The sequence below is a fragment of the Anser brachyrhynchus genome (genome assembly GCF_964034855.1).
Source record: "Anser brachyrhynchus genome assembly, chromosome: 5".
NCBI lineage: Eukaryota > Metazoa > Chordata > Aves > Anseriformes > Anatidae > Anser > Anser brachyrhynchus.
The window spans coordinates 60,509,983-60,525,142 of NC_137699.1; the positions used below are offsets into that span (position 1 = coordinate 60,509,983).

At 36.9% G+C, this 15,160-nt stretch overlaps 1 protein-coding gene across 9 annotated transcripts in view; it reads right to left on the reverse strand.

The window, feature by feature from the left end:
* Positions 1 to 86: 86 nt before the first annotated feature.
* Positions 87 to 15,160, reverse strand: part of LRRC9 (leucine rich repeat containing 9) — a 53,904-nt gene continuing 38,830 nt past the window's right edge. For 5 of the 9 annotated variants that reach the window (XM_080595671.1, XM_080595673.1, XM_080595674.1 and 2 more), the window contains exons 29-34: positions 14,969 to 15,037; positions 13,040 to 13,162; positions 9,208 to 9,391; positions 8,518 to 8,686; positions 4,571 to 6,072; positions 87 to 4,360 (exon numbers count right to left, since the gene is read on the reverse strand). In XM_080595671.1, the coding sequence (XP_080451797.1) occupies positions 6,048 to 6,072; positions 8,518 to 8,686; positions 9,208 to 9,391; positions 13,040 to 13,162; positions 14,969 to 15,037 (570 nt within the window). In that variant the 3' untranslated portion in view covers positions 87 to 4,360; positions 4,571 to 6,047. Of the gene's footprint in view, positions 6,073 to 8,517; positions 8,687 to 9,207; positions 9,392 to 11,610; positions 11,764 to 13,039; positions 15,038 to 15,160 lie in introns of those variants that run through there. The other 4 variants (XM_080595670.1, XM_080595675.1, XM_080595676.1 and 1 more) reach the window with 4 other exon arrangements.

Sequence of the window (15,160 nt, forward strand, 5' to 3'; positions counted from 1 at the left end):
AGGTGTGCAGAAAAGGTATTATTATTTCACAGGTGGCATAAAGGAAGCTTCATTAAGGAGGCTGGTACTAATAGTCCTTTAATACAGAAAGCCAGGAGATGGTTCTTCACATGGTAAATTAAACAGTGAAATATGCCAATTTTGACTTGATTTCTATCCTGCTAAACTACCCTACATTCATTTGCTTCAGCTTTAAGCCCTTCCATTCTAGTATTCTCTAGCCCCGGTTACAGAATTGCAGCTTGCTTTTCACCTATCTTCTAACAGTTTAACATAGATGTCTGGGTCCAGTCCATTGTTCCAATTGTATATAGTTTAAAAAGCTCTGCAGTATTTTACTCTTTCCATTATATCTTGGCTTCCCTGAGCGCTCTGCTCGCTGCATTTTGCTTGTACTGGCTCTGTTTTCTAAACCCATTTATGCCTTTTTTTCTGTACACACTTGTTCATTGGGGAGCTTAAATTGACTTCTCTCCATTCTGTTTCCTTAACTAAAAATGCACCATTAAGGTTGATTGAAGTCTTTTGAAAACACTTCATAAAAAATGAAAGGCCATAAGAAATTAGGCTACCAGTGTTTGCAAATACCTGTTTTCAGCCAAATTGCTGGGAAAGAATAAGAACTGAAATTTTAAAATGCTACTGATATATATTTGCTACTTAATTTTATGAGAATAGAAAAAACATATGTAGAATATTTTGAGGAATAAAATATCGACACATTAACAAAATATGTTATGCAGCAGCTTTTTGTCACAGAAAGCCTTTTCCCCCAAAACATCAGGCACAGTTCTGATGAGAGAAAATGGCAGAATGAACAGAAATATCTCGACCAGTGATTTTCATACTATTTTTTTTTTTTAATTCTTTTTATTCTCAAATACTTCTCTTCAGAGAATACTGAAAACTATTTATTTCTACGAAGAATGTTTAAGCTATGGAATAACATGTTTATCAGGAATAGGAGTTCTTAAGAAATTGCTTTCCAAATGGGAGAAAATGAAAGGTTAATTAAATCAGTGCAACTTTGAGTCTCCTTTTGGCACAAAAACATCTGTGCAGTGGTTGAGGATATTAAGTATGTTTTACATTATGCTCATGTACACTTAATAAACAAAGCAGCCTCATTTCACAAATCAGCCAACAGGAATAAGGCAAGTCATTGCCAACCGCATGCTGAATTGTCAGGGAAACTTTTATGGACATATGGAAATGCATCTTACTTTAAAAAGAGAAATATCAAGAGGGATTTGCAGAAAGTTAAAAGCAAAGCAAGTGCTTTAGAATCAAAAGTGATTACACTGCAAATGGCAGCCTGCTTGTCAGAGCAGCTGAGACTGCTCCCTCACCAAACAAAATACTAATCGTCCAGCTGTTTCCAGACCCTCCTATTACAGCTGCTTATCATTAAAAAATGTACACTTTGGAAACGTATAAACCTCTAAAAGAATAATTATTCAATTCTAATTTCATCTTAGATAATTTTTCAGACAACTGCCAAACATGCTTTATTTATAGGATATATTGCTTCTCTGGCTTTTTCTCTTTTCAGAAATATACATATATTCATTCTGACAGGCATCTCACGAAGTGGAGACACCTAAAATGCAGAAGCCTCTCAGTATATAACTTATGTTACAGAACAGTAGCAAAAAATCCGCATACTGTAAGTTTTACAGTTTTAATAAGAGTTTTTCCAACAAAAAAGTCTTAATATGGGGAAAAAAAACTAACTCCAAGATCAAACTCATGCTTAAATTCAAGATCAAACAAACTTATAAACGAAAGCTGTTTGCAGACTTTGCCTTTAATAGTACAATCCATGTAAGATTTTTGTTCCTTTTTATTTTATAAAAGCAATAGACTAAGCCCACCAGACCTCAGATGCAGTAGTTATTTTATGGTGTACGTGAACACAAATTGTAGCATACTGTATCATTCCCTTTAAGAATTCTCCCGTTAATGGAGGAAAAGAGCAGCGAGATCAACAAGAAAAGTAGCTAAGTACAAGGAGGTCATTCAGAAGCTATGAGTTCTGTAGCAGAGGTACAAGAAAACCCTGTCAGCTTCCATCCCATTAAACAAGCTATGAGCTATGTGTTAGACTCTCTGGGATTACCAGCAAACCCCTACCAAGATGTGTGCTAGCTCTTGCTCACATCCTCTATCAATTATTCAGGTCCTTTTATGCAAATAATGTTTCATAGAAGCAATGGAGGTCCATAATGGGAAGAAGAGCAACATCCATTTAGAAGAATTAAATGGTAGATGAAAAGTGTGACACTTTACAGACAAAAGCTATTGAAATGGTGCGGTACCAGTGCCTCTTAAATGTCTGCACACATACACAGATGGGGAGATTCAAAATTTTGTCTGCTTTTTTTGATGATCAACTTAATACAAAATTAAATAAGAAGGCAATAGACAGACTCCTGCATTCACAGCTCTGCCCAGGGGACTGCTGCAGATACGAGGCCTCCGTAGCAGATCTGCCTGTGCTCTTCAGGCTCTAAGCTTTCATTTTCTATTTTACAAGGAATGTTTGCAACAAGCCAACACAAATGGTATTTATACCTTTAGACTCAGGAGAAAAAAGGATGCAAGAGTGGCCCTTAGTTATCAGGAAAAACATCCCATTGATTTCAATGCATGTACAGGATCAAAATTACTCTGCTGCAGCACCACTGCAGTTCACTGGGCGAAATTCACTAACGGTGGTTGCAGAGACAATGTCATTCCTGTCACTGGAAGTAAGCCTGCTGAATGAGATTCAACAAAGATGCTCCAAGAAGGCTTGCTTTCTTCTGCGATTCTTCCCACAGAACAGATTGACAAGTAAATGCAGACAATCCTGGGCGCATCCAGCCAAAGAACTGAGCATGTCACTACTGAAAGCCTTTAAATCCTCGTCTGGGATTTTACTCTGAAGGTTTATCCCTTTTCTTGTCAGCAACCTAATTATAGCCTTCCTGCTGAACTGTCTGTGGGCTGTTTGACCACTTAAATCTGGGTCTGTGCTGGCAAGACTGGGCGTGGTGATACCCCACTAGTGCCTCACCACTGCCAAGGCTGTGATGGAGCTCGTCGTGAGCATAAACAGGCAGGTCAGTGGTGGTGAGGAGAGTGTCCATCATCCTGTGTGCTCCAACATCGTTTAGAGAACCTCAAAATAACCCTGAATTTTACACCAGAACAGCAGCGATGATAAGGTTTGAAGGTACAGAAGCACAGATATAGGACTGCAGTCTCAAGGCTTTTATCTCTTTCCTGCTGCATCCCCTTTGCCTCCCTCTACTCCTCCTCTTTGCATGTTTTGCAAACAAAACATTAAATATTTCGACTTAATTTTGGAGACAACAAATAAATGTTAAGAAACTTCTCAATGCTTCAATCTGTATTTCCTGGAACTCACATGCTATTATCTCTCCAAGTCTCCCCAACATAGAGAGATCTCTTCGAAAAGCTTTGTAACACAAGTGTCCTGTATATTTATTGTGTTTCTGCATTTAGCCATCTTTAAGAATACCGTTTCTCACAAAGGAATATTTTGCTAAACTAGAACATACTGGAAGTGTGTTTAAATGGAGTTCAGTTAGCCCCAAAACCAGAATTAGGCTTCTATTGTAAAATACTGCACTTTAAAAAGCCCTGGCAGTTGGCCAAGGTGGAATTTTAAATAGCTGAGAAACACTGAAATTTAAAAGAATGCACTAACGTAGATAAGTTCAGAGAATTAAAAAGTAAAGCTAGAGGGAGTAAACACATATTTCTAATTTTATGTTCACCATGCTGTGCTTCTACAGCCTACAGAAAGGAAAGCTATTCACCTGTTACAGGCTGTCAGAGCGATGCTCTCCATCTTGGATGGAGGTAGCATGCCAAAGGATATTTCCATTCAGGATTATACAAGGGGTTTTTCTACAGGGTTCAAATTTACATGGAGAGCACAAGCAAAAAGCTGCACTGAGCAGTCCCTGCAGAGAACTATATGAGCTCTTTCTCATTGCTCTCCTCCTCCCTTTCACCTCATTTAAGGGTAATTTTTTAGTCTTGCCTTAAAATTCAGCTGTGACCTATGTGAGGCCAGGACTGAGCTTGTACAGGGATCAGTAACACAAGGCCATGAGCACCAGCACATGCTGCATAAGCAGTCGTATTCTTCATTTTCCTCAACATGGTACCTTTACAACCGGTTCGCTCGTGAGGGGCCATCTTCTGTTCTGTGCTGTTGGTCTACATCAGGTTGCTGCACACGTGCTTCTCTCTCCCTCAGGCTCAACTTAAGGTATGAACTCCTTTAGGTATGAAATGTTTCCCCTGAAAACACTACAGTTTCCTTCTTCAGGTCCCTCTAGCTCTCCTGCAACGAACAAACCTGACTGTTAGCTGGCAGTGACTTTTAGATGCAATGTGATTCAAACTGTACAAAAATTAAACTGGTCACACTGAGACCCATTTCCCAAGAAGTCAGGGCTCCAAATTAATCAGAAAACAAGAACATTCCCAATGGCTGTGCTGTCCCCCCAAACCCCTGTTGAGCTCTGCAACACTACAGGAGGCTTTTTCTTGCCTTGTAAAATGCGAGAACGGGACCAGCAGCTTTGGTTTCTTCTGGTGCAAATCTGCCTTAACCCAGCTGAAGTAAAAGGAGAGGCTCTGTTATCCTGGGCAGTGCAGGCACAGCAGCCCTGATCTAGAAAATCAACAGTACAACAAAGACACCTTGTGGCTGTCCTGCAAACCGCACAAGAGACAAAGAAAACTTACCAGCCAGAAAGCGGATTTGACCGCACGAATGCCTGTGGTCTGCTAACAACCTTCGCACTTACTACCTGGCATATACTTAAGTATAATTAACACTAGAAAGCTCTTTCAAATCACCTAGGAGAAACAAACAAACAAAAAGATATAATAATCTAGTTTAAAAAAAATTAAAACATACAGCTAATAGAAATGTGATGTTTGTTTCCAAATTAGCATAGAAAATTTTAGAAATAAATAAATAAATACCTACCTTCAGTAGCCATTTAATTTAACCTGAAAGGTGAAAATGCTATGGAAAATTTATCAAGTCTGGAAGTAAGCTCTGATATTAGAGATAGCACTCTAAACATCTAAGTCCTTTAATTTCAGAGTAATATGAAAATTATCAACAATTACTTTTAAAATAGTTAAAATTTTATTAGAAATGAGCAAATATATAACATGTCTATAATTTTGTCACGTATACCAGTGCAATCTTATATTTTTTAAAAATAATCTGAAAAGTGAAATGCATTTTTTCTAAAAGATGCAATAATGAAGTCCATAATTTACACTCAGATGTAATTCCATTGCTTTTCCTTACATCAGTGCATGCCCACGCACAAATACACACACAGATATGAGACAGGCTGTATAGGTATAGTAAACGCATGTGTTATAACCAATTTTTGGAATTGTCTAAAACCATATTTCTGAACAGCAAAACAAAGTTTTGCACAGTAAATTTACCAGCACAAAACCTTGATCTGGTACGCACTGATTTTGTTGTTGTTTTTTAGTTCCTCACACCTTTTCAAGAAAGTGCACTGTACTGTAACCCATGATATTTTCCCAGTTTAGTAAAAATTGAACAGTAATCAGATTATGAAGATCTTGGAAGAAAACACCACTACATAGTAAAGATGGAGAGATCTGACTATGTATTTTTCCAGTACAAATATGAAGAAATCATATTGAATTCAGACTTCCTGTCAACTAAATTCAGAAGGTTGACTCCTGATTTATACTGGTGTGAGTTAGAACATGACAAAGGGATCTCTGTGTCCCAAGGGATCCAGATATTCTACATGTGTGTAAATGGTTGCTTCATTGAATTAAATAATTTCATTACTTAATTGACATTTCATATCATTCATTATGCATTCACAATCACAGCATTAAAATGAAAGTACAAACTGCCGCTTCTGTAACACCACTCAAGGTTGTGTAGTAATCCCAAGGAAGAATTTTCCTGTAATTTCTCTCATTTTCACAGTTACTACTGACTCTTATGGTTGATTTAGCTAGGAGAGGCTATTGGCTGGCTTCCTGGAAAAAAAAAAGAAAGAGAATTTCAAGTCAAATTTTTTTTTTGAATATATATATATTAACTTAGAGAATTAATAATACATATTTAGCGTATTTAGTACATTAACACGATACTCAGTCCCGTCATGTGCTCCCATGACTATAGCTTTATTATTCACCCTTAATGGATGAACAGAACATAGGACTTTGCTAAAGTAACTCTGAGATCTACTACTAATATAGATCCAAGATTCTACCACGTACTTCAGTACCTCTCTTTACTTTATAAGTATTTTAAAAACTTTTGTGTGTGTGTGTGTGTGCTATGAAGAAATTATTTACTAAAATATCAAATACTGAAATCCTTTAGTATCAGAATTGTAACCATAGCCAGGTATTGCTGTATTTGCCCTGCAGAGCCTAAATATCTTGAGTTTTAAACCTGCTGAAAGTCAATTATCACTTTCTCCGTGTAAACAGGTGATTTAAAAATGACAAGCAAAGAAATATGCCACTAGTGGTTCATAAACATCCTGCTGCATCTGTTAATTCCGATCCAACTTGTGGATTTCTCTGGATATGGAGAAAGCTTTTAACCCTGTTCCAGTTGTGATAGCATAAAAAACACTGACCTAATGCTAGGGAGCACACGACCCACAATGTGACCTGAAAGAACCCTTTAGATAATAACGCATTATCTTATTATCACTCTCATTTACAAGCAGCTGATAGAGTGACCTCCTACTGTTTGGGGCCATGAAAGGATAAAAAGCCAACACTCTTGAAACAGGTGTTTTCACTGGAGTCCAGATTATCTGGTTTTGATGATCTCTTTTGGGTGGAATTTGCCTTCTACTGAAATATATAACTACAATGTTGAAAATTGAACACACTGAAGCCTGGAAGACAGTCACATTCAGAAAGGCAAAAAAACATTGTTAGTCCTTCTGCTTTGATGTATCAGTGAATCTTCCCTGAAGTTCAAAAAATACTGTCTAAAGACAAATCCTGTACAACAGAAATAAAGAAAAAATATTGCATTACAGCATTCCTGTTTCATTTTTAATTTAGGGTTGTATGCAGAATTCATCAGTATTTTTAAAAGTTCAAATAAAATAGCAATTAAAAAGCAAACATCAGTAACTTAAATGGAAAACACTAAGAGATGCTACAAATATCCTTTAGCTATTCACTATAAAATTAAGAAATTCAGGGAAGATAATATTTCAAAGAAATCTAATGACAGCAATGTAAGAATGCTGTTAAAATATGTGAATAGCTTTAACTCTGCCTGAAGCAATGCCATGAGGGAAAAGGAGAAAAAAGGCCTGATCTGTCCTAAAACATCATTTCTTCTTAATCAGGAATGACACAACTACTGTTGCTTTATCAGAGGCAAACATTTACTTTAACTACCTCGCTGCCTTTGCCGTGTTTTTCTAATTTTAGCATGCTGAATTTATAAAAAATAAGAATAAATTTGAACCACCTAGACTCCATGCATAGTTCTGCAATGTTACAACATGCTGAGAGGAATGGGAAGAGATCAAAGAACATGTGGCATGAGAAGAAATGAAAACACAACTTCTAATAGAGGATGCTTGCTATAACATTTCATCTACCTTATTTTAAACTACATGGCCTCCATGTGAGGGTTGTTTTTATTTATTTATTTTTAAATGTGTGAGAATCAATCTACAACACAGGGAAACAGTCATACATGCTGCTTTAACTGAAGAAAAACTCAATAAGTGAAAAAGAAGTGCCTATAGAAGGATGCTAAGCAGTATGCACTAAAGGTAGAATACATCCCTGTGAAGAGGCCAGCTTAAATTTAGATTAAGGGGAATTTTATACTGTATAGATCAATCTTAGAGAGTAACATCACTTCCTCTTGACACCTGTTTTCTTGTCTGTAACATCTGAGACAGTACAACACTACCTGGTTAAATAAGGTTTATTTAAAAAGTGTTTTACCTCCAGAGCTTTGGTGATATGGGTCAACAAAAACATATAATCCCTTGGAAACTACTTCTATTACTAAACAAAATTACTAAAAAAAACTAGAATTCAGGCAACAGGAAAAAAAATGGGAAAACCAACCAACGAAAAAACAAACCAAACCAAAGCAAAAAACACAAAACAAACAAAACCCCCAAAGTCTTGAGCTAATGACAGAACAGGGCTAACCATGGACTTAGGAGATATGAGCTTATCTTTGTTAAATGTCTGACTCCATTTAATAATCATTGTTCTAATAGTAAAAATTTTAATTGTTTTCTAGGATGTTTTCCTAGATGCATTGCAAGTTTTATAAGAAGAAAGAGAAAAATTTTTTGGTGGATGTGGAAATCCATATCAGGCAAAGGAAGAAGGAAGCGAGGTGCTTTGGCTCTGACCCCCCCACATCTCCCCTTAACAAAGGAAAGAAAAAGAAGCTGTGCTTAGGGCCGGTGGAAGCCTCACCTGCTGGTATTTTCTCTGTTGCTCTGATTCATTTGGCTGGTCTTAGAAGTAGCACTGTGATGCACCAAATGGTTTAGATTAGTTGATACTCCTTTGGCTTGCCTAAGAGTTCTTTCTACATAGATGCTTTGAAGATTATACGTTGTAATTCTTGGGTTCCTAGACTTACCTGTAACACAAAACACACATGGATTTTCTTCCTGTACAACCTAAACCCATCTACCAGTCATCAGGAATTGCACTCATTCCTCTTTTCTTCTTAATTTTCCTAGCCAGAACATTTATGTTACATCACTTCCTTTCAATTTCTAGCATAGTTTAAGCTCTAGTTTACAGACTGAAATTGGTTAACAAATTTAAAACAACACAACAAAGCTTTTGAAAGCACTGAAGGGATAATTCATCTAGCAGTGATTCAGACTGAATTTGAATATCCATCCCAATGTGAAGAACACCTGACAAAGACATATATTCTTTCAGAAAACACAAGCATTTTCCAGCTTTGGGAAGGCTGTTAGAAACTTATGGATTGCAGGAACTTAAGAAACTTAGACCTGCAAGAGTCTTAAGAAAGAAAAATCTACTTGTTAAAACTGCTCTATTCGGACCATAGATGAACAGTATGACAGAGTATAACAACATTAAGTATTGCGGAAAGGGAAACAAGTAATGATGTTTGCTTATGCTTACTTTTATTTGATTTATACGGTAGAAGCTCTTCAAGTTCATGACCAAATGTAAAATCAGAGTCAAAGAAATGGTTAATGTTTTCATTCAGATTCACATTTGCTATTCTGAGAGGAGTTTGTCGTGTAAAATTTGCTGGTAGTGCAGGAAATCCAGAGTCCTTTGGGGAATTTGCAGCTTGGAAATCCTCCATAAGGAGAAAAAAAAAAGAAAAGAAAAAAAGATGAACTGTCTTGGTCTTTATGATAGAAATGTCTTTTTTGTTCATTTGCTTTACAGAAGTATAAACAGTAATCATCAACTTAAAGAACTATAGGATCAGGTCTTCAATTTACTGTTGTGAGCTTGAGGTTTCACTATTGCACTTTCTAGATAAGCTTTCAGGCAAACACAGAAGCTACGCAAGTTGTATACCTCAAAAAGAATCAGTAGCTATGAAACCAAAATGCTTGACAGAAAATTGTAAGCCCTTAAGAACAAACTTGTAATGCACTGAAGCTGTTTTTACTGAGAAAGATGGAAAACAATACATTTTCAAATTTAAATCAACTATAGCAGATGGCTGACAGGGGGCTGATAAAAATTCATCTTTGGAAGGTTCTTTATAATATTTAGAAATACTTAGTAGTTCATAAGTCTCACTTTGGGGCTACCACTTTTTGTAGCAACTGATTTAAAGCTCTATGCCAGTCTGTGCCAATTTGTTAATTTTGATAAGACGGTGTACACAGTACAACAACAATAGTAATTGATTGCCTCCTGTAAATCATCTGCAATTCAGCAGTGAAAACTTTAAATGGAGATTTAATCAATAGCATGAAAAGAGAAAATAATATTATGTACAGCGTGTTCTGGTGTCCACCTAAAATAGTGCTGAATAAAGTGCTAGCCTACTCTCTGCTGGGAAAATCTCTTTTGAAGCTTAAGATCAAAAGCACTTTTTAAGCTTAAACAACACCATACGGTTTCAATTCTTGCTTTCTAACAAGCACTTTAAAAAGCACAACTAAAATGCAACTGACAAACTTGAAAAATCTTTTGTGTTGTTCCACTTGAATGATCTAATGAGAAAATGGCTCAGTTCTGTTGTAGCTAATGAGGTATAACATCTTCACTGAACCTGAATATAAAACAGAGATTTCTCTAAAGATATTGTCTTAACATGCTTCTATTACTTTACTTGTTCTGCCATGTTTTTATTTAAGTGATGTCCAATGAATGAAAGCACAGGTCAGTTTTGAAATAAAGCATTTACACGTGAAATTACTCAATCTAAAAGTGCTTTGAACTCTTGTATACAAGCATTGCCGCTTCAAGTGGGAAAATGTATTTCACTAGGACACTAAGTTACTAAGGTCCTGAGTCTCCAAACAGAGAGATTAATGTAACTGTGGTAATGCATTCTTGACAGATCAAGTTCTGAAACAGAGCCATGTACATGGATTTTAACCTATATGGTTTCGTCAGTAACCTACTATCCATGTTAAGACAGATCTGGCAAAACAATGAAGATACCACTAATATCAATACTCAGTAATAGTATTTATTCCACTACCTAGGGAAGCTATTATAATGCTAAAAGACTTGATTTATACAATGACATACTTACACCAAGAAATTTATGACAAGAACTTATAAATTAAGGATCAATATAGGCATAACCCATAGATGGGGAAGCATAACATAAGAGCAAAAGGGTTACATGCAGTGCAGCAAGTAGTATTTTCAACTCAGCAACAGTTTAGCTGGGTATGCTGAGAGTACTGTGGCAATAAAAGAAATCTGAAGGAGATATTTGGAGTAGAATAACTTTGTGGTGTAGGTGTCTACTGACAGAGCTTTTCACCTATAAAGAACCATGCAAAGAGGTTTGAGGAAAAGCTGGCCAGGGTGATGAGAATAAAGCCAATCTTACTGAAGCTTCTCATCATCCTTAGTACTTGTGTTTCAAACGTGTAAAAACTGTTTCTGTGCTCCATACATATGAAAGAGAAATTAAAAGAGAACAGCCTTATGTAGAGTGGGAACAGACTCTGGATCTTGCCATTAATTTCAACTGATCCTTGTGTGGAAAAGGATGGTTAAAGTGAATACTGCAGTCTTTTGAGCTGTAAGGAAAGAATTCTGTTCATCAAACAAATCTCTAGAGAAGTTTCATGCTGTGATATAGAAAACACAGGTCTGCTGTGGTGACAACAAACTCTTTCAGTGAATGGAGTCCTAGTGATAAAGAGAACCACAGAGACAATGAACCTTCTGTTTGCAGGAGACACGTGCTGAGCTAGCTTTCTCTCTGACTCTTTGCTGTTGTTATAGTTATTATTGTATTTAGAAAACCTAATAGTGAATCCTACAAAAAAATCTCTGTTCCAGTGAGTTTATATTGTAAAATGAGATAAGGCATACCCAATGAATGCAGACAGACTGACAGATGGATGAGCACAAGAAAATAATGAGCAATAAATTTGGTCAGTGTGACAGACAATGGTCAAAGCAGATGCACAACTGTTGTCAAGCTTTCTTCTGGTTCCATGGTCAGTGAGAATTTCAGGGCAGGGTCTGCAGGAGAATAACAAGGTAGCTTGTCCAGGGAGCCCCTTCACAACAACACAAATACGGCAACGAAAAAGGCTGTTGATTACTGGTAACACTAGTCAGCTCAAGGTATACAATTGCATTTCAAGACATTAGGAGATGACCTCACTGTCAGTAAGCACAGTGATATGCAGGACTGAATCACAAAGGTGGAATACATGCACTTCCTTGAGGAGGAAGAGGAAAAGGGAGAGCTAACACAAAACAGGCTTATAGGCAAAGGAATAAGTGAAGAATACTATCTGTGCCAAAGTATTTCCAATGGATGCAGATGGTACAAGATAGACTCTTTCAAGACTAGATATGATATTGCATTATCAAAATATAGTTACATTCATAACTATTCTCAACTATCACCAAGAAGAAAAAATGGAATAAACTGTGGCAAGAATCTTATTTACCAAGAAAAAATAGACAGAGAAGTTATAAGTGACTACTGCACCTTGAAATTGTAGTTTAAAACCTTCATGCAGCATTGCTGATACTGCATTATGTAATAACATTATGAGTTAAGAGAATTGGCTTTCATTGAAACTTACAAAAATGTATCAAATGCAGACACCCTATGAAAGCATAAGTACTTAAGAATACGTACATTCTTGTTTACCCATAGACATATTTGAATGACATGGGCATTGCTTCTGCTTAACCTTTGTATAAGGTTCATCAAGCCTGCAATTACAAAATGAATTTCTCCCCATGGCCTCATTCCACCTGTGGTCTAGGCCATCCAAACGTTGTCTAACTGCACGTATGAACTGAGGATGAACCAGGCTGGAAAAATGAGTGAACTTGCTAAAGCATAGAACCTCAGGATAAATACAATTTACTACTGGGGGTAAAATTTACATTTCTGGTCAATAAAGTTGATGGTGTCCTTTGTATCTATAGAGAGATGAGCCTGAAGACTAACAGGTCTTACACAGCTTTTAAATGTTTGATTTGTATTGCAATTTCCTGTCAGAGGCCACTCAATGAAGGTAGCACAACACCCAAATTGTAGGCATCTTCCTGACCAGACGACAGAAAGAACCTGCTACATGTTCTTACGCTCACTAAATTTGGTGATGAAGAAAGGGAGCAGATATGTCTTTTCTTTTTCCTGACTTTACAAAACCTGAGATAGGTTCTCTGAAAGATTCTAGAAAGAAATCTATTTTAATGTTACGATAACCACATTAGGCAGCCATTATAGGTGACATGAATATTGTCTTTGGAGTTTAAGTAATGTTTGCTATACTTGTTCTAGGCGCTGATAGTCAGCTTTCAACCTCTCTTCAGCATTTACTGCTGTTCCATCTAGCACTTGTAGCGCTGGCAGTCGAATCACAAGCAGCGAACGATAGCTTTTCTTGAGAGAAACCTGTATAAAGGAAATATAAATTAATTCCAAAACTGGATCCTTGTCCAATAAGATGATAGTATCTCAGCCACACTACTAAATGTCTGAACTAAACCTTATAACAACTCTTCTCTCCTAGAAACGTAATCCAAACCGGGCATAAATGACTGTACATCCTGAGCAATGGTTTTCAACTTTAAGTACCCATGAACGACTGTACTGACAAAGTGGCACGCTGTGGGAATATTTATACCTTTGTCATCGTGTTAAGTCTGGACCCCAGCAGCTTCTCACAGCTCTCACCACATATGAGAATTCAAATGTGCTGTGCTCCCTGTAGAGAAGTGACTAGGAAACGTGGCCTTACAGAAGGCCAAGTGTTGAGATGCAGGCTGTACTGGAGACAGAAAGCGCTAGCAATATTTTTCTATTTTAATATAAAATGTTACTGAAAAGGAAAGATTATATAATGCCTGAAGTGTGGAACATGGTGGCAGATACTGACACTTACTAATACACTTGAGACATACTTCTCCTTAATGCCACATTGTATAGGGAAGAGTTGAGACTACCATCTTCATCCCCTTGAGGGGGAAGTCTAGACCTGCAGTTTTAAAGAAGTAAAATCTGGAACAGCAATTTCCCAAGAGGAATCGCTATTCTGGCCGTTACTGGGTGACATTCAGTTTGCTCGACATGCTCCTGCCATTTCATCATCCATTTCGGTAACCAGTTCATTTACCATTCTGTATAAGCCTCTGAAAGTTGGTTTGAAAAATGTCCTAAGTGTGAAAATATTCTTTTGAGCCAATCACTGAAAATAGAGTCCATGACTGCACCATGCCTATCCAACATGCCTATCTTCTCTCTTCCATGTGCTTCTAGCTGTTGCTCTAGACCATAAACTGCAGAATTATAGTAAAAAACACTTAAGAAGCATTTAGAACTTGGGCTTTCAGGTCAGCCTTCAAGGGTCCATTTATGAAAACAAGCCCTATGAGCTCTATTTTTAACTGAAATTTAGAAAGCCATATTTGTTCTCAAACTAACAATGAGAAAAAAGTAGTGTTTATATTTACATTTGATGCTACTTTAAAGCTCAGCAGTGCTAAGATACTTCGATACATAAAGCTGAGATCCTACAAACTTTAGACATTTGCACCCACTGAGTTGCACTTCAGAAACAAAGCCTTTTCTACTGTGTGAAATTAACATCTGTCTTCTGTCCCATAGTCTGTATTCATAAAATCAGAAAGGCTACAGTCTTCTTTACCATGTTCTAGTAGTTTGCTTCCAGAGAGAAAAAAAGGTAAACCAACAAATTCTACGCTGAAAAATAAGAGCATGTCTGGAAAGAAAGACACCTCAAACTTCCCTTCAGGACTTTTTCAAGGAGTGCTGTGCAAAACAACAAAACAGATTGCTATTGAGCCATTTTAAAAATAAAATCAAGTATTTCAGAGATCCTTTAACGTTCTTTGATCTTTCTTCACAGATCTGGCCTGTATTGGAATATTGAAAGGACAGCCCATCACTGCAATACACTCATGCAAACACATGCATTTTAAATTTATCTTGCAGCACTATGAAGAACAGTATGCTGAAGAATAAGTGCCTTCTGATTACAGTAGGGCACTGAGACAGGCACAGTGAGGCAATGTGATCATCATGCATGCTATGAAGCTTTCAACCTTAAAACAGTAACAGCAGAATGAGCGGCTTATGGGGAAATTCTTAATAGTCTCAGTTATTATAAAGGGTGAATACTCTGTGTATGAAGTGAAATACATACCTGGTTTATGTGACAATGCAAACTAACATACTCACTGGATTTCCATGTACTGAGAGCACCTTGAGACTGGGAATAACTTGAAGTTTTTCTAGTTCAGATAACTCCTGTCCAAAAGTTTAAAAAAAATTTAAAACAAAATAAACAACAAAAAACAGCAACGCACATCAAGAGTTCTCAGAAATCTTGCAGCTGGTGTATATATTTTGGGGAAAACACAGGTAATTTTA